Consider the following 20992-nt stretch of genomic DNA (forward strand, 5'->3'; position numbering starts at 1 on the left):
ATTAGGATGAATACATGACAGTACTTAATGTTCACATGCTTACAAAGCCAGTACCTAATGTCCATGCCTAACTGTGCTTAAAGAGTTAAGTGCATTGGTGTTCTGGAGTAACACCAAATACAAACCTTGTGAGGAAATCAGAAGGACATTTTTGAATGGGATGCATGCTTTTAAACAATCCAGTAGTTTCATAGCTACCATGACTGTGATAAGCTTTCAGATTTATTTAATCACTTGAGATTAAATTTGCCAGTTGCCAGGGTGGGATTCAGGAGACCCATGGCCTGAAACCCTGGCTGCAGGTCCAGTGATTAAACTACGGCCATACTTCTGTCAGTTACTGCTCCTCTTCCACCATCAATTGCTGTTTTCTGTTTACAAAGTTATGCTGTGCACAGCACAGGATGAAAATACCTCAATATTTGTTTATGGCAAATTACTGTGCCCTACATCTTATGTTCATCCTGAGGTGACCAATGGCATATTCAGCTTCTATCCTAGCACTTGTGGTCATGCAGTTGCTGTGACTGGAAAGCAACTAGTGTGCTCTGCCATAGTAGTAGCGGGTAGACTTCAGCATCTAGTATACATCCCCTGGACAGTGCTGGCCACTGAAAATATCCAGCAGTTCAGTCTCCCTCAGGATGGGAACAGGAGCATCCACCACAAGCTAAGCACTGAGAAAATGAAAACCTTTCCTGTTGAGTAGAGAGCTTAAACTAATTCCGATTCTGATTCTCTGTTGCTACATATTGGGAAACATGACAGAGCTCTGTTTCAGTTCCATTGAAAGACATTCTGGTGAAAATTAAGAATCAATGTGGCCTCAACCTCTACAGCTACCTTTGGTAACCTGAGTTTGTGGATGTATTGCTTATCGGAAAACTTTAGGTAAGATATTTTGGAACAGCACACAGGAGATCTTTGTTTTTTATTTTTTTCTGCACTGAGTAGCCATGACAATATTGTCAGTAACACAGTGCATCAGCAGCATCAGTAATGAGACATCCATAACATGAGTACAGCTGGTAATTCCTGGAGAAAACACCTACTGTTCCTTGAAGCAACTCTGTAACTTTGGAAGGTGTTTAAGAAGCCTGAATCAATTGCAAAGCGATACAGCAAGAATAGCAACAAACTCTCAGTATTCCTGGTTCTACTTACACTGTTCTGCCCAGGTCAATGTGGATTTTTGAGTTGATGTGAACAATGGGCATGAAGTCAACAGTGCTGTCATTTGATGTACGTTGACACCAGCAAAATATCAGGTTTGATAATACAGATCACACATTGGAAGTGCAGAATCCAATTTAATAACTACTGTGACTTGACAAGATTTATTGCCTCTGAGATCTATTCCAACTAAGACTGAAGTTTGCATTATTACCATCTATAAAAACAGATGCCATGTGATTCAATTTCTACGCCCAAATATTGCAATCATAACTTCAGATTAGCAGCTCTTTCAGTTACCACTACACAGCATACCCTGAACTGAACTCTAAAAGTAAAATATTTCTTATGACTACATTGCCATTAAACCTGCCAGCCAGACATTGTATGATTAGACTCAGTATACTGCAGTACAAGTTAACAAGCTACAAAATTCAACCTAGAAATTCAGATGGAAATGTTTCAAAATATTAAGAGAAATACATTCTTTCAAATGGACATACAGGGTATCAAAAGCTATATCTTCTTTAGGTTCACCAACATGGATTTCCTTGAGTTAAGTGACGCTTTTAAAGCACATCCCAAGCAACCATTCCACTTCTGTATGCTTGATACATTAGTTATGATGTCCATCAGCTCTTTCAGCAGTCTAATAGCATATTGGAGGATAAGATTATTAAAATGAACTTCATTTCTTTTCTGCCTTTGCATGTTAATGCTGAAAACTGACCTGCAGACTGACATTCATAATCAACTCAATTATTACTTTCCATTCTGTTTTATAATGGAATAATGTGAAAGCTGTAATAATGAAAGTGGGTTATTTGTGAATAAAATTAGTCTTTATGGCTGTGAAATTCTTTTTTCTAAATTCAGCAACATTGAGTGCATGCTAAAATTGTTTCTCTTGTTCCTTATAGCTACTATTGACTAATTAAAAAATAATGTCATGATTCAAATAATTGATCTCAATGACCCCAAACTCATGTAAAGAAGCAAAGACAGCTCTCTTGTGCTTTCTAGTGCTTCTCTACTCTAGAAGAAACTACGTATGGGCACCTTATGAGGACAAGACCGAGCAGAGGCAGAATAATTTTCTACTATTCCCACCCTGGTATATATTAGATTAGATTATTAGATTATGAGGACACACAGTCCTCTTTTATTGTCATTTAGTAATGCATGCATTAAGAAATGATACAATATTCCTCCGGTGTGATATCACAAAACCACAGGACAGACCAAGACTGAAAAACTAACAAAACCACATAATTATAACATATAGTTACAACAGTGCAACAATACCATAACTTGATGAAGAACAGTCCATGGCACAATACAAAAGTTCAAAGTTTCTCGAAAGTCCCACATCTCACGCAGACAGGAGAAGGAAGAAAACTCTCCCTGCCATGCCCGACCACGGTCTGACTCTGAGTCATCTGAAAACTTCGAGCCTCCGATCAGCCCTCCGACACTGAGAACCGAGCACCATCTCTATCCGAACACTTCGACCTCAGCCTCGATCACCAGCAGCAGGCAAAGCCGGGGATTTTGGGGCCTACCATCCAGAGATTCTCGATTGCACAGTAACAACAGCAGTGAACCGGGCATTTCAGAAATTTCTCCAGATGTTCCTCTGCTTCTCACGTCTGTCTTCATCAAATCAGAATTGTCCATGGCCCCTATTTAACAGATATGATATCATTTCACCGGAGAGCTGCGCGTGCTGCGTCACGCTGCCATCTTCTCCTCCCACCTGATATTAATTAACATTGTACGAATTAAGAATGGACTGTAGACTTCTGATCTTTTAGGGATTCATATTGTGCAATAGAGCAATAATTTATCAAACTTTTAGAGTCATAGAGCCAGAGTTATACAGCCTTCAGTCCAATTCATCCATACCAACCAAAATGACATTTGCTTGTGTTTAACTCGCATCACTCTGAACCCTTCCTATCCATGTACCTATCCAAACATCTCTTAAACATTGTAATTACACCTACATCTATAGCTTTCTCTGGCATCTCATTCTATATATCCACACTCTTTGTGGAAAAACTTGCCTCTCAGATCTCTTTTAAATCTTTCCATTCTCCTCTTAAAGCTATATTCTCTAATTTTAGACTATCCCATACGGGGAAGAAACAGACTGGGGCAATTTACCTTATTTACGCCCCTCATGACTTTGTGAGTCTCAGTAAGGTCACCCCTCAATCTCCTTCACTCTAGGGAAAACAGTCCCAGCCAATCCAGTCTCTCCTCATTATTCAAGCCCTCCAGTTATGGCAACATTCTTGTGAATATTTCCTGCATCGATTCTAGCTTAAACACTGTTAGGAAAAGGAAATAAAAATAGTCCATTTAAAAAATTTTATTTCCTTATCAGATTTCAAACATTGATATTTAGAACTGTAACCACATTTGTCAGCACCAATTTATATGTGTTTTCAAGAACCTATTTTACCGAGTGCCTCATTATCGCCATTCTGACTTGTGAACCCAGCAGTATTATTCACTGCATGCTTAAGTTGTGTTACAAAAGCTTATTACTGACAACAAAAATGTGGCACAACTCAAACGTAACAGTATTACTAACAGCCGTGCTAAGAATAGACAAAAATAACAGCATAGCATTGTGACGCAAGTCTGCTACTTAAGTTTAACAAACCAGTGACAAAGCTGCGATTCACAACTGAGTCACCAAAAAAAATCATAGTGTGGAAATGAATAAGAAGCTAAGGCGTTTACAATTAACATGGATATCAGATCAGAATAGGAAATATGTAAAAAATATCACTCAACAGGAACAACATGAATTCTGCAGATGCTGGAAATTCAAGCAACACACATAAAAGTCGCTGGTGAACGCAGCAGGCCAGGCAGCATCTCTAGGAAGAGGTGCAGTTGACATTTCAGGCCGAGACCCTTCATCAGGACTAACGTTAGGAGTTCGTTAGTCCTGACAAAGGGTCTCGGCCTGAAACGTCGACTGCACCTCTTCCTAGAGATGCTGCCTGGCCTGCTGCGTTCACCAGCAACTTTTATGTGTGTCACTCAACAGGAACTGACTTTCATTTTCAGGACAATGACACAACACCTCTATCGGATGATCTTACGGTCTTATTACTACATTAAATAACTTTTTTTTAATACAATGGACTGCTACAGAGTCACAAGGTACTACAGCACAGAAACATGTCCTTTGACCATTCCGGTCCACATCGGCCTGATCGGCCTAGTCCCATCTACCTGAGCATGGACCATGTCCCTCAAACCCTTTCTTATTCTCTTAAGTGTTACGATTGAATTGCATTTACCACTTCCACTGGCAGCATGTTCCACATTCGCACCACCTTCTGAGTGAAGAGGTTTCCCCTCAGATTCCCTTTGAATATTTCACCTTTCACCTAAACCTATGACTTCTAATTCCACTCTCACCCAAACCGAGGGGAAAAAGCCTGCAAGCATTCACCCTATCTATTCCTCTCATTTATGTAATAATTTTTATACCAAACACTAGCTTATCCTTCTTTTGTTAGTTTTAACAAGAATGTATTGATATCTTTCTTGAATAGAATTACATGCATGTAATTGAAATTTCCTCCCAAAATATCCATTTCTGTATGAAAATACAATAAAGAAATGGGAGCCAGAGGAGAGTTACACCCCTTTAAGCCTATCCCACTAATCAAAAACACGCATGATCCCGCATTCCACATTCCTATGTACCTAAATTCTCTATGTACTTAAAAATCTATCAGTCTCAGCCTTGAATAAATTCAACAAATGTGCAGGTTCAACATTCCAACTTTGAGATCTTTAACCATTTACATCCAAGCCGTGATTTTAGAAGGGTATTTCTGAAGAGGACACAAAGTGTCTCCCCAAGATCAGCCCATGAAAGCTGTTTTGTGCAGGAAAAGCAAACAGTAGATCATGATTGATTTCAGCTACCTATATATTTTTTCCTTGAAGACATCATGCTTCTTCCTAGGTTTGCTACAATTATTCCATCATGCATACGTACAAACAACGTCTGAGGCTGCCTGCAGAAATGCTTCTTCCAAGACAACCTCGCATGCATGTCAATGGTAATCTTCTCTCATACCTACAGGTAGTCTCTGAGCACTTGCTTAAGACAAGTGGTAGGCATGTATGCATCAGTGTCCAAAAGCTTGCAAAGGACCTTGCATACCATTATAGAAGAGTAGTGGGTGAGCTGTGCATTACCAGTATTCATCTGTCCCAACACAAGTAAAACATTGTTGTAAATATCAGGTGATGGGTTTTATATCTCAAATTTTGATAACTATACTTTTTATTCTCCCATATACAAGACTTATTTGGGACATAGCAGTTGGAAAAGACTTTCCATTAGACTCTCATATGTCTTCATTCAACTTCCACACTATGTGAACTTGTGAAATAGCCATTCTTCTAATGTAAACAGCAAGAAAAGTTTATTTGGTAAACCTTGTATTTCTGTTTTTTCCCTTACATCTCATGTCATCCACTATTCGAAATGTATTTACAAATTGTTTAATGTCAAACACCTGCACATGGTTGCTATGTATTAAAAACAATGGACTAATATGCCTAAAGGCAAGGGATGGAAGCTTCAGAATCATTTGTCTGGTTAAATGTGAAGCCACAGTCTATTTCATTTCTAAGCAAATAGAAAAAGACATGGTCTGGCTGCAATTGCTGCATTTTAAAGATTGATCAGGTAGAAAAGCTCGGAAAACAGAAGACTCTCATGTGTCACCCCTAATTTGAAGGATGCACCTTCAGATATTAATCCAACACTGAAAGTAGTAAAAAGAAATAGAATTGGTTGGTGTTATTCGACCAGAATTCAGAACACTGTCCAACAGCAAATGACACTATTTTCTTTCCTACGGAAAAAGACTTTGAGAGTAATTGTCCTGCTGAATGTAGCAGTCCATTTTTCATATGGGTCTCTCTTTGTTCAACTGCATTGATCTGTCAGTGAATTATGTATACCATTTAAATGGCCTACGTTTTAATATATTGTAGGGACTCCTTAAATTTATTAGGCAGAATTCACCCAGACATGTATATTACATGTTACGTTGTACGATATTATGTTTTGGGGGTATATATATATACCCCCGTATATATATACGACATCAACATTTGCTTGTGAGTAAATAAAGTGTACGTTAGAAGTAATTACACTTCTGTCAATTTTTGTTGATACTCCTACATTGGTGATTTCAGCGTAACTCCGGACGATTCTGGAGTGATTTCACTTTACAATCATGACTGCAAATGCCGTTGCTCTCGGGCACCCTGAATTCTGGCAGGAATATGTCGCTGTTGAGTTCGCTCAAGCTGAGACCCAGTTCATAGTGCGGAGAATCTCATAAGATGACACGAAATATTAGTATGTCGTTGTAGCATTAGACAGCTCTACGGCAACCAGGGTGATGAGCATCCTACAGCACCCACGCTCGCCCACCCAGAAGTTGGCAGGTACAAGACTCTTAAGCAACTCCTTCTAGAGACTTTCAGAATTTTCGAGTCTGAGCGTGCCCATTGGCTCCTCTCACTGCCTGGCTTAGGCGACTCCAAGCCGTTGGAGTTGATGGACCACATGTTGTCCCTCCTTGGTAGACATCAGCCATGTTTCATCTTCAGTGAGCTTTTCCTGCAACAACTACCAGGTGAAGTGTGGTCAGCTGTTGCTGGTTCTCCCCTCAAACACCTCCAGGCTCTAGTGTTTTCCATCACCAAGAGGGCCTGTGCAACATGCGGCTGGATAACTTCTGCACCTCACTGCCACCTGAACATGAGACTATTGCTGCAACTCAACGACGGTCTCCTCCCCTACCATGTAAGGTTTAGGCCAAGAACTAAGAAGAACCGCCCACCCTGCAGGTTCAAGGAGTCGAGAAATGGAATGGCCGGTGCTCGTTAGCTGCTATGGGTGTTCGCAGGTCAGGTAGTTTGTTGTTCATTACAGACTCTGTTTCCAGGCATCATTTCCTCTGTGACACAGGTGCTCAGACAAGCATCCTGCCCGTGTCTAAATTGGACATGCAAACTGGGAAATATGGACCATCTCTCGAGGCTGCAAACAGCAGCTCCATCGGTATCTTGGTAAGCGTGAGATGGCGTTGTGCTTCGGCAGGCAGAAGTTCCGCTGGAATTTTGTGTTGGCGGTGGTGTCTACCTCCAGTTCGCCTACCAGCACTGACTAGGAGTTGAGGATGCCACCGTCTACCTGCTGAACTGTGTCTACGCCCACCTGGACAAGCCAGCGAGCACTATGAGAGTCATGTTTTTTGACTTCTCCAGTGTGTTCAACACTATCCGCCCTGCTCTGCTGGGGGAGAAGCTGACAGCGATGCAGGTGGATGCTTCCCTGGTATCATGGATTCTTGATTACCTGACTGGCAGACCACAGTACGTGTGCTTGCAACACTGTGTGTCCGACAGAGTGATCAGCAGCACTGGGGCTCCATAGGGGACTGTCTTGTCTCCCTTTCTCTTCACCATTTACACCTCGGACTTCAACTACTGCACAGAGTCTTGTCATCTTCAGAAGTTTTATGATGACTCTGCCATAGTTGGATGCATCAGCAAGGGAGATGAGGCTGAGTACAGGGCTACGGTAGGAAACTTTGTCACATGGTGTGAGCAGAACTATCTGCAGCTTAATGTGAAAAAGGCTAAGGAGCTGGTGGTAGACCTGAGGAGAGCTAAGATACCAGCAACCCCGGTTTCCATCCAGGGGGTCAATGTGGACACGGTGGAGGATTACAAATACCCGGGGATACGAATTGACAATAAACTGGACTGGTCAAAGAACACTGAGGCTGTCTACAAGAAGGGTCAAAGCCGTCTCTATTTCCTGAGGAGACTGAGGTCCTTTAGCATCTGCCGGACAATGCTGAGGATGTTCTACGAGTCTGTGGTGGCCAGTGCGATCATGTTTGCTGTTATGTGCTGGGGCAGCAGGCTGAGGGTAGGAGACACCAACAGAATCAACAAGCTCATTCGTAAGGCCAGTGATGTTGTGGGGATGGAACTGGACTCTCTGACGGTGGTGTCTGAAAAGAGGATGCTGTCTAAGTTACATGCCATCTTGGACAATGTCTCCCATCCACTACATAATGTACTGGCTGGGCACAGGAGTACATTCAGCCAGAGACTCATTCCACCGGGATGCAACACAGAGCGTCATAGGAAGTCATTCCTGCCTGTAGCCATCAAACTTTACAACTCCTCCCTTGGAGGGTCAGACACCCTGAGCCAATAGGCTGCTCCTGGACTTACTTCCTGGCATAATTTACATATTACTATTTAACTATTTATGGTTTTATTACTATTTATTATTTATGGTGCAACTGTAACAAAAACCAATTTCCCCCGGGAGCAATAAAGTATGACTATGACTATGACTATGCCCCTGCTGGGATCTGACCTCCTCTGCACCGACATTGATGTCCAGAACTGGCAGAGACTTTCTACTCCCTCTGCGGCACACTCAGCCCACCGGCACTTCAAAGTTGTCCAGCGCCCTTTACGCCTCCGTTGACATCCTTCACCTCCTCGCTGATTTCCTGGATCTGACTGAGCCCACCTTCTCCTCCTCCACCGCCAAACATGGAGTGGAGCACCACATCCTCACCACCGGCCCGCCTGTTCATACTCACACCAGGCGCCTCAACCTGGACAAGCTAGCCGTCGCCAAAGCCAGGTTTGATGCCATGGAGTGCCTGGGCATCCAGTCCAACAGTCCATGGGTGTCCCCTCTACACATCATACAAAAACCAGGGGTGGGGGGTGATTACCACTGCCTCAACAACACCACGACCTCTGACCAATACCCAATCCCGCAAATCTGGGATTTCTCTGCCCACCTGGCAGGGAAAATTATTTTCTCAAACATGGACCTTGTTTGTGGTTATCACCAGGACCCCATCCACCCAAGTGACATTCCTAAAACTGCTGTTATTACACCGTTTGGTTGTTTGAGTTCCTTCGAGTGCCATTCAGGCTGAAGAACACGGCCCAAACCTTTCAGCGCCTCATGGACGATGATCTCAGGGATTTGTCATTCCTGGTTGTTTACCTAGGTGACATTTTGGTAGCCAGCTCTTCTAGGGATGAACATCTCTTACACTTGAGAACCCTTTTCGACTGTATTTTCTGTATGTAATACTGTATATAACCACAGTATTTTCATTTTCTCCTGGAGGGCCGTCTATTTACAGCTTTTGTGGATCATAAGGCCCTAATATTCACCATGGCTAAGGGCTCTGAACCTTGGTCTGTTCAACAGCGGTACCACCTTTCTTTTATTTCAGAGTTCACCATGGACATCCAGCATGTTGTGGGGAAGTGTAACCTTGTGGCTGACTGGCTTTCCCGGTCCTTCACTGGTGCTGTCCATTTGGGCGTGGGTGACTACGCTCCGATGGCAGCAGACCAGGTTTCAGAACCATATGTGCAGGCGCTGCATTTGGCAGACAGAGGGTTGAAATTGTTGGACGTTGCTTTTGGTGACAGCGGTGCTGCACTACTGTGTGATGTGTCAACGGGCGACCCAAGCCGTTGTACCAGTGAGCTGGTGGCGGCGCATTTTCAATGCAGTACACAGGCTTTCTCACCCAGGCTGGAGGGCATCGCAGAAACTGGTGACGGAAAAGTTTGTACGGCACGGGCTTAAGAAGGACGTCAGGAACTGGGCTAGTGCTTGCTTGGTGTGTCAACGCGTGAAGGTGCATCAACATGCCAAGGCTCCGTCGGTTCCTTTCGCAGTCTCTGAGTGGCATTTCGACCACATGAATGTTGATTTGGTAGGCCTATTGCCCCCCGTCCCACGGGTTTACTCACCTCCTCACCATCGTTGATAGCACCACACGTTGGCTGGAGGCAGTGTCGCTGTCATTCATTTCAGCCATGGAGGTGGCATGAGCATTCATTGGCTCGTGAATCACGGAGTTCGGCATCCCGTCGGATATCTCTTCAAACTGAAGGACACAGTTTATGTACGAGTTTTGGTGTGCAGTTGCACATGATCTGGCAGTCAAACTACACCAGACCACAGCTTATCACCCTCGGGCCAACAGTTTGTGCGAGCAGTGCCATCGTTTAATGTAAGCTGCTCTCCATGTGTGCCTCAGTGACTGTTGTTGGGTGGACAGACTCCATGGATCATGCTGGGCCTGAGGACAGCCCCTAAGGTGGATCTTCAGAACTCTTCTGTGGAACTCGTTTTTGGGCAACCCCTGTGGATGCCGGGTCAGCTTTTATGGACAAGGCCAAAACCTTCGCTCTGTTGTCCACAATGCAGCATGGCCTGCATCGGTTGAATCTGTTGCTAGGCCTGTGGAAGGTAAAATATGTGATTGTGCATCATGATGGAGATCTGGGTCCCCTGCCGTCACCTTATAACGTGTTGGAAGCCTGGGATAATGTTTTTACAACGAACTTTGGAGGTACCCCAGACGGTGTTTCTGTAGATCATTTCAAGTCCAGCCATTTGGACCTGGACTGTCCAGTGGAAGTGGCATAGCCCCCATGGAGGGGTCAGCCTCCCAACTCCAGACCTTCTGGCATAGTCCCCATGGAGGGGTCAGCCTCACACCTCCAGACCTTCTGGCATAGCCCCCCATGGAGGGGTCAGCCTCACACCTCCAGACCTTCTGGCATAGCCCCCATGGAGGGGTCAGCCTCACACCTCCAGACCTTCTGGCATAGCCCCCATGGAGGGGTCAGCCTCCCACCTCCAGACCTTCTGGCATAGCCCCTATGGAGGGGTCAGCCTCACACCTCCAGACCTTCTGGCATAGCCCCCATGAAGGGGTCAGCCTCACACCTCCAGACCTTCTGGCATAGCCCCCATGGAGGGGTCAGCCTCACACCTCCAGACCTTCCGGCATAGCCCCCATGGAGAGGTCAGCTTCACACCTCCAGACATTCCGACGTTGACCGTCCTTCTTTCTTGGCATCTACCTGTGAAGGCAGGAGTAGGTTTGGCCGAGTTTTGTGGGGCCCTGCTTGTTTGACTTTGTCTGATAGGGTGAACTCTGGGGGGGGGGGCGGGGGGGCCGCTGTGTGTAGGGACTCCTTAATTTCATTAGGCAAAATTCACCCAGACTGTTAGGGGTTAAGTTTGCCATGTATATTACGTGTTACGTTGTATGTTATTATGTTCTGGGGGTGGGATTTTTTCTGATATATATACAACATCGCCATTTGTTTGAGAGTAACTAAAGTGTATGTTAGAAGTAACTACATTCATGTCGATTTTTGTCAACACTCCTACAATCTACTAATCTCAAGTTCACGTTAATTGTCATCTGACTGTATATATCTACAATCAAACCAAACAATGCTCTTCTGGACCACAGTGCATTTACGAAACAAATCACACAGCACATGAACCAAAATATTACCATATATACGTTAATAAAATATAATTCAAAATACATGTAGTTCGTAGCACAGGTAAACAGTAAACAGAATAGAAACATAGAAACATAGAAAATAGGTGCAGGAGTAGGCCATTCGGCCCTTCGAGCCTGCACAGCCATTCAGTATGATCATGGCTGATCATCCAACTCAGAACCCTGTACCAGCCTTCCCTCCATACCCCCTGATCCCTTTAGCCACAAGGGCCATATCTAACTCCCTCTTAAATATAGCCAATGAACTGGCTTCAACTGTTTCCTGTGGCAGAGAATTCCACAGATTCACCACTCTCTGTGTGAAGAAGTTTTTCCTAATCTCGGTCCTAAAAGGCTTCCCCTTTATCCTCAAACTGTGACCCCTTGTTCTGGACTTCCCCAACATCGGGAACAATCTTCCTTCATCTAGCCTGTCCAATCCCTTTAGGATTTTATATGTTTCAATCAGATTCCCCCTCAATCTTCTAAATTATAAGAGTATAAGCCTAGTTCATCCAGTCTTTCATCATATGAAAGTCCTGCCATCCCAGGAATCAATCTGGTGAACCTTCTTTGTACTCCCTCTATGGCAAGGATGTCTCTCCTCAGATTAGGGGACCAAAACTGCACACAATACTCCAGGTGTGGTCTCACCAAGGCCTTGTACAACTGCAGTAGTACCTCCCTGCTCCTGTACTCGAATCCTCTCGCTATAAATGCCAGCATACCATTCGCCTTTTTCACCGCCTGCTGTACCTGCATGCCCACTTTCAATGACTGGTGTATAATGACACCCAGGTCTCGTTGCACCTCCCCTTTTCCTAATCGACCACAATTCAGATAATAATCTGTTTTCCTGTTTATGCCACCAAAGTGGATAACCTCACATTTATCCACATGAAATTGCATCTGCGGATAAATGTGAAGTTATCCACTTTGGTGGCAAACAACTCGCTGCCCTAGTGATGAGACCTTGGTGATAGCAGGGTATAATTAGTCTCGCATCCTGAGGGAAGAAGCTGTTACACAGTCTGGCAGTCCTAGTCCTGGTGCTTCTCTACTTCCTTTCAGGTGGTAGTGAGTCAAAGAGATCGTGGGATGCTCAACAAAGCTTTCAGCCCTTTGACTGCAACACTCCCAGTAAATGGGGGGAGGGAAACCCTGAAATCTTATCAGTGGTTTTTATAATCTGCAATAAATTTCCAAGCTCATACAAGACAAAAGTGGAACCGGTAACACTTTTACCACAAATAACCTGTGTTTAAGTACATTAAACCACTTATTGAACAAAATTAGAAGAAAGTCTTAGCTTTCAGAATGTATGGTCCACATGCGGGAGGGCAGGAGAACAAAATAGGTAGATTAATCCCTCAAGAAGTTGATGTTATAAATATGTAAAAGCATGAAACTATCTAAGTAATTTCACATATCCTCGTTCCCAACAGGAAAGTTCTATGTACAGGATAGGTGAAAAATAATGTTCGTGCTTTATAACCACAGTTCTCTGATGTGTAGACTGCAATGATGGCTCTTCCCTGGGAATGCAAAATCCCCTATGGCATTAAGCAGAGATATGTATCTCTTCCGCCAAGTGGTGCACAAAAAGATAAATTACACTGATTTGGAGATTTACTTGCTCAAAAAACATCATATGAATTGATTAGCATTAATTGCAAGCAAGTATTGTAATACTATGTGCATTGATATGTAGCAGCAAGGACAAGATAAAGTCAGGGTACCTTGTGATGAGTAACCCATACTCCTATATTCTCAAACCTCTCTCGCACCCGGGCTAATTTTAGTAAAATCAAGAATACTGCAACACCTAAGACATACAAAATATATCACCCTCCAAATCACTCACATATAGCCACCAAGACAAAATCTTGAAATATGCCAGACTAAATTACACCACTGCCCCACAGACTACAGGTGATAAGGAACAAAACCCTACCTTTTCATGGCAGTTTTGTGTGGGTTATACAAGGAACTTGCTTGAGCTGGCCACGCACCCAAATTGGATTGATTTTTTTTTTACAGAAAGCACTTTAAAGAGATGTATGCAAAGAATATCCATACCTGCGCTTCAATTAAGTTCTTGCTGTAAAGGTTTCTGTCACACCACACAGCCTCGTAAAGATTCTGTTGCTGTTTTAGTTTGCTTTCAGCCTCTGAAATTTTCTTCTTGAAGTCAAAATTCTGCATCTCAAGAACTTTAATATCTTCCATATACTGAAGAACCTGCAGATAAAATAACAATAGACATTCAGGAACCCACAATTTGACTTACAATACAATACTCAGCAATTTTTAGAATAAAAATTATACCAGTTCTATGTAGATTCAAGGTTGGAAAGCACATTGTCAGCATGGAGTAACTAATTTCACAAATACAAATATTACTTTATTTTATTTTAAGCGCCAATTTTCTTCCAATATTTTGGACTTAGTTCAGTCATCAGGCACTTTTGTTATATCAGAAGTGCCTTTAAGGAGACTGATGCTTCCATTTCCCATACCTGACATCTTTACAAGTGAGCATGGCTAATAGCCCACGGCCAAAAGAACTGAGTTAATGTAAATTTTGCTTTATGGACAAATAAGTACTGATACTAATCAAGCACATCCAACAACTTGAAGAAAAAAATCAATCCAGTCATTCCAGGACTTTCTATTCCAAGAGATGAACATTTTTTTAAATTTAACTATTTCATATCTGAAAAGGTTTTATTTTCTCCTTTAAATGTTATGGTTAAGAATAAAGCTGTTCTGTAAAGCACTTCTCATTAAAAATCGAATGGTTACAGCCAAGTCAATAATTACCAAGGCAAGGTAACAATTATAGATCACAAGTAGATAAGTTAACTGATGTTTTAACCTTTTCTCTCCATACTATCATCAACCTAGGCAATTCACTTAGGAGTTGCAGATGGGCATTGCACATCAGTCACAAAATCACTGATTGGTGTGTAAAAAGAAATCAGATGGGCTTATCACTGCACAGCACTACTGAATAACTTCTAAATTAAAGACTACACGGTGTTTTCAAGGGAGAAAATGTTATCTTCTGAATCACAGAACTATTCCAAAAGACCATAAGACATAAGTGCAGAATTAGGCCATTTGGCCCATTGGGTCTGCTCCATCATTTCATTATTCCTGATCCATTTTCCTCTTAACCCTATTCTCCTGCCTTCTCCCCATAACCCTTCATGCCCTGATTAATTATGAACCTATCAATCTCCGCCTTAAATACGCCCTGTGACCTGGCCTACACAGCTGCCTGTAGCAACAAATTCCAGATTCACCACTCTCTGCATAAAGAAATTCCTCCTCAACTCTGTTCTAAATTCTCCAGGAGGACTATAACCTTGTTGTAGGGTTTGGAGGCTTGCATTTCTCAATGATCCGAAGAACTACGTTGGCTGGAATTAAGGCCTTGTGCTTTGACAGTTGCTGGGTCACCCATGCCAAACAGGTCAAAGGATAGAGACCAGACTAAGAGTGGTCCACTGCTGCTCCAGATTCAGGAGTTCAGCTCAGGGCAAATAACCCTGACTGTCAAAAAAAATCGTTACAGAAATAGAAATGAAGAATCCTTTTATGTCTGTGTGCAACAGTATTCCTGAGTCTCCACCTGGGAAATGCATGACTGACAGTTGTGAAAACTGAGACAAAGCTACCGGCACAATGAAGGAAGCCCTGAATGCCACCAAGACAAAGACTAAAATCACTGTTTGGAATTTACGAACCATGTACAACACTGGCAAGCACAAACAAATGCATTGTTACAACCGACATATACTGGTCGTCAGTGAAAGCAGATGGACAAGATCTGGAACACTAAAGGCATCAACTGGCAAAATGGTTTTATGCTTAGGAAGGGAAGATGGTCATCATCATGATAGTGTAATTGTCACTTCTGAAGAAAGGCATTGTGAAGTGCTTGCTGGTGTGGAACCCAATTAACAGTAGGCTAAAGAAAGTCATGCTGAAAAGGAAGCAAGTTAACAAGGACATCTTCTATATGCAGATGCAGTCAGAGGTAGAGTTAACACCAAGCCATGACATAATCATCATCATGGGAGATCTAAACACCAAAGTGGGAAATAACAAATACCACTTCATTAGGGTCATGGACCTGCATGGATATGGAAGGATGAATAACAGTGGTGAAAGACTGGTGGAATTCTGTGCCATGAGCAGTCTGGTCATAGGGGGGACCCTCTTTCCACAAACTGATATGGTGTTTACCCAATGGATGTGACAGGAACCAGACTGACTACTTAGTGATCAAGGGTACATGGAGACGATCCTTGCATCAAGATGATGAAAGGAGCAGATGAAAGAAAGGATCACCACCTTGTTGTAGCAGTGATGAAACTCAGGCTGAGAAGCACTGGGACCAGAACATGAGTACAAAGACGCTTTGATGTTGAGAAGCTCAAGGACATCAGTGTGAAATCTGCCTTCACCATTCAGCTTAAGATCAAATTCTAGGCCTTCAAGACCTTGACGAGGATGTGTCAGTAGACAGGATCAACATTATGTGGAAATTGATTGCTTCAGTCTTCATGGAGTGTAGTGAGGCTTATCTAGGATACAGAGCTGGAAAGAATAACAAAGAATGGATGCAGCAGGACATGTGCAGCCTTCGAAGAAACACAGAAAATTAAGATGAAAGTGTTAGATGTAACCTCATTACAAATTAAGGTAAAACTTCAACTAGCATACACTGAAGCTGACAAGAAATTGAAGAGACTTGTAAGACAGGATAAGAGAGTCTACACAGAAGATCTTGCAGAAGAGGCCAAAGCAACAGCAATGGCTGAGGTGATCTGGGAAATACATACAAGATTTCAGAATTGGTATGCAGAAAGTTCTAGTCCAGATCCAGTGGTCCTGTGAGAGATTATAACAGTATGCTTTTGACAAAGAGCAAGAAGCACATGGGTGGAGTGTTTCAGCGAATTACAGAGTAGACTACCACAAAGCTGAACCAAAAGTTGCAGCAGCCATCTTGTAACCACTGTCTACTATAATCTGGGAATGGGGACAAATACCCAAGTACTGGACAAAGGGAGTTATTGTTAGGATCCCCAAGAAAGGAGCACTAAATGATTGCAACATCTGGTGTGGCATCGTACTTTTGTCAGTGCCCAGCAAGGTTCTTGCCAAAATCATTGTTCAACAGATTACAGATGCTGTTGATGTGTGCTTAAGGAAAAGGAAAGCTGGCTTCAGGAAGAATGGAGTCTGTGTTCACCAGATCTTCACACTGCGTAATATCATAGAACAGAGTGGCAGAGACAACTGTATATGAATTTTGTGAATTTTGAAAAGGTTTTTGATAGCCTCCACAGGGAGAGCATCCGTTGAATTCTCAGATCATATGGGATCCCTTCCAAAATTGTCCAGCTTATCCAGATTCCTATGCTAATTTCACCTGCACAGTTGGAGACTACTATTTCAGCTTTGAAGTCAGGACAGGAGTCAGGCAAGGCAGTGTGATGTGGACGATATTATTTAACCTGGTAATTGATTGGGTTATGAGGAAAACAATGAAGATAAGCAGTGAGGCATTAGGTGGATTCTAGCCTCTACTTCAGAAGACCCTGACTTTACGATGAACTTGTATTACTATCACATTCGTACTAGCACATGCAAGAGGGAACTGAGTGCCTGTGTACCTTTGGTGGACAGGTTGGACTCAGAGTCAGCCAGAGAAAGACTGAGACCATGAACATCAATGTAGAGTCTCCTCCACCCATCAAAGTATATGGTATCACTTACCCAGCACTGGCAGATTCACCTACTTGGGCAGCATTAATTGGCGGGATGGTGAGACCAAAGGCAACATCCAGTGCAGACTCAGCAAAGCTAGAAATATCTTCAGATCGATGAGCAACATGTGGGGATCAACCAAATACAGCGTCCACAACAAGGTGATGCTGTACCAGAGCTATGTGCTGTCTGCACTGTTATACGAGTCAGAATGCTGGTGCATGACAAAGAACGCCTTGCCAAGCTGTCGTCATTCCACACCTTGAGCCTCCAGAAGATCCTCTGTATTTTCTGGCCAAGAAAGAATTCCAACCACACAATACTCCTTTGGGTCATCAAAATGACATGGCCACAATCATCATAAGGAAAGAATGAATTGGGCATGTGATGAGAAGAGAGGACAACTCCATCATCAAGACAGCACTTCATTTGTTCCTCAAAGGGCAGAGAAAATGCGAGAGACCAAAGATAACTTGGTGCCATATCGCAGAGGCTGAAACAAAGGCCCCAAACCACACCTGGGATACAAAAGAGAAGATGGCCAAGGACAGAGAGAGATGGAGAACCTTCATTGCTGCTCTAAATGCCAGCAACGTAACAAGCAGTAACTACTCTCTTCTAAATAGACATCACTCTATTTTGAGGCTGTGCCCTCTGGTCCTAGACTCCCCCACCAAAGGAAACATCCTCTTCACATCTATCTTATCTAGACCTTTCAACATGTGATAGCGTTCAAAGAGATCCTCCCTTATTCTTCTAAATTCCAGCGAGTACAGGCCCAGAACTTTCAATCGCCGCTTGTTATGTGTGTTGCTTTGGATTTCCACCATCTGCAGATTTTCTCATGCATATGATAACCCTTTCATTCCCAGAATTATTCTTGTCAAGCTCCTGTGAACCCTCTCCAATTTCAGAACATCTTAAATAAGGTGCCCAAAACTGCTCACATTACTCCAGATGAGGCCTCACCAGTGCCTTATGCAGTATTACATCTTTGCTTTTATATTCTAGCCCTTTTAAAATGAATGCTAACATTCACCTTCCTCACTATTGATTCAACTTGCAAATTAACCTTTAGGCAATCCTGCATAAGGAGTCCCTTTGCACCTTGGATTTTTAGATGCTCTCCCCATTTAGAGAATAGTCTATGCTTTATTCCTTCTACCAAAGTGCGTGACCATACACTCCCTGATACTGTATTCCATCTGCCACCACTTTGCCCATTCTCCTAATCTCTCCCAGTCTTCTGCAGCCTCTCTGCTTCCTCAACAATACCTGCCCCTTTGTCTATCTTTGTATCGTCCACAAAGCTGGCTTCAAAGCCATCAACTTCATCATCCAAATCACTGACGTACAATGCAAAAAGAACTGGTCCCAACAAAGACCCCTGTGGAATACCACTAGTCACCAGTAGCCAATCCAAAATGGATCCCTTTATTCCTACTCTTTATCTCCTACCAATCAGCCAATGTTCTATACTAGTATCTTTCTTGTAATTCCCTGTGCTTTTATCTTCTTTAACGGCCTCATGTGCAGCACCTTGGCAAAGGCCTTCTGAAAACCCAAGTACAGTACACAACATCCAATGATTCTCCTTTCTCTATCATGCTTGTTACTTCTTCAAAGAATTCCAAGAATTTGTCAGGCAAGATTTTCCCTTAAGGAAACCATACTGACTTTGGCCTATTTTGTCATGTGCCCTCAAGTACCTCGAAACGACATCCTTAACAATTGACTCCAACTTGCTTCCACAGTGAAGAATGATGCAAAATAGTTATTCAGTTTATATGCCATTTCCTTGTTCCCCATCTCTCCAACATCATTTTCCAGAAGTCAAATATCTACTCTTGCCTCTCTTTTACTCTTATCTGAGAAAAACATTTGGTATAATTTTTCATATTATTGGCTAGCTTACTGTCATATTTCATTCTCCCCCCCCCCATGCTTTTTAGTCACCTTCTGGTGGTTTTTAAAAAATTCCCAATCCTCTAACCTTGGACTAATTTTTTTTATTATATTCCCACACTTTTACTTTTAACGTTGGCTTTGACTTCTCTTGTCAGCCACAGTTACTTCATCCTGCCCTTAGAATACTTCCTCCTCTTTGAGATGTATCTATCCAACATGTTCCTAATTGCTCCCAGAAACTCCAGCCATTGCTGCTCTGCTGTCATCTCAACTAGAGTCCCCTTCCAATCAACTTCGGCCATCTCCTCTCTCCTGCCTCTGTAATTCACTTTATTTCACTGTAATACTGATACATCTGACTTCACCTCTCCCTGTGAGATTGCAGGGTGAATTCTATCACTGGGCTTAGACTCTCTGGAATTTAGAAGATTGAGGGGGGATCTTATTGAAACGTATAAAATCTTAAATGGATTGGACAGGCTAGATGCAGGAAGATTGTTCCCGATGTTGGGGAAGTCCAGAACGAGGGGTCACAGTTTGAGGATAAAAGGGAAGCCTTTTAGGACCGAGATTAGGAAAAACTTCTTCACACAGAGAGTGGTGAATCTGTGGAATTCGCTGCCACATGAAACAGTTGAGGCCAGTTCATTGGCTATATTTAAAAGGGAGTTAGATATGGCCCTTGTGGCTAAAGGGATCAGGGGGTATGGAGGGAAGGCTGGTACAGGGTTCTGAGTTGGATGATCAGCCATGATCATACTGAATGGCTGTGCAGGCTCGAAGGGCTGAATGGCCTACTCCTGCACCTATTTTCTATATTTCTATTACAAACACTGCTACGTCTGGGTTCCATTACTTTAAGCTCCCTGATCATATCCGGTTCATTACACAACATCCAATCCTGAATCGCCGATCCCCTACTGGGCCCAATCACAACTGCTCCAAAAAGCCATCTCAGAGGCACTCCACAAATTCTCTCTCTTGTGATCCAGCATCAACTTGATTTTCGCAATCTATAGGCATATATAAATTCCCCATGGCTAATATATCATTGCCCTTTTGGCATGCTTTTTTTATCTCCCACTGTAAGGCACAGGCCTGTGAATAAGTCCCATCAGGGTCTTCTTATCCTTGCTGTTTCTTAACACGACCCACATGGATTCTACATATTCGGATTCTATGTCACCTCTTTCTAAAGATTCGATTTAATTTTTTTTAAACTAGCAGAGCCATTCCTCCTCCTCTGCCTGCCTGCTTGCCTGTCTTTGTGATAGATTGTGTATTCACCACGTCACCACTGTCAGTACCACCAATAACTAGCTGTGTTATAAATATAGCGTTTCTAGTTTTCTAATAGAGGGCCAATATTCTGCTTTAGCAGGTATTAACATAAAAAGATAAAACTTGTATCTTCTTTATGACAGTGCCAGGACAGAAAGGAAATATGAAGCAGTCATGGAGAAAACATGTACCAATTAAAAATAAATTAAACACATTTACAGCTGTACAATATAATAAAGCTGCTCATTTTTGTGAAACTAAAGATTCAATTGAAAATTAGTATTTTTCTTTCTAGTCTTCAGTTATGAACATTATTAAACAGCCACTGAAGGCAAGACCACCCATAAAGAATCTTAGATATTTTAGTACATTCATTAAAAAGTGTGTGAAGGGAATAGATGTGAGGATGTAGGCCATTTTGA

The 20992-nt window shown here is 42.7% G+C and overlaps 1 protein-coding gene across 1 annotated transcript in view; it reads right to left on the reverse strand.

Annotated features, from left to right (window-relative positions):
- The window catches only part of cfap58 (cilia and flagella associated protein 58), a 288786-nt gene that overhangs the window by 184418 nt on the left and 83376 nt on the right, over positions 1-20992 (reverse strand). Inside the window, exon 10 of the mRNA XM_063071110.1 lies at positions 13677-13838. Coding sequence (XP_062927180.1) covers positions 13677-13838 — 162 coding nt within the window. The remainder of the gene's footprint in view (positions 1-13676; positions 13839-20992) is intronic.

The sequence above is a fragment of the Mobula hypostoma genome, chromosome 19, assembly GCF_963921235.1.
Source record: "Mobula hypostoma chromosome 19, sMobHyp1.1, whole genome shotgun sequence".
Taxonomy (NCBI): domain Eukaryota; kingdom Metazoa; phylum Chordata; class Chondrichthyes; order Myliobatiformes; family Myliobatidae; genus Mobula; species Mobula hypostoma.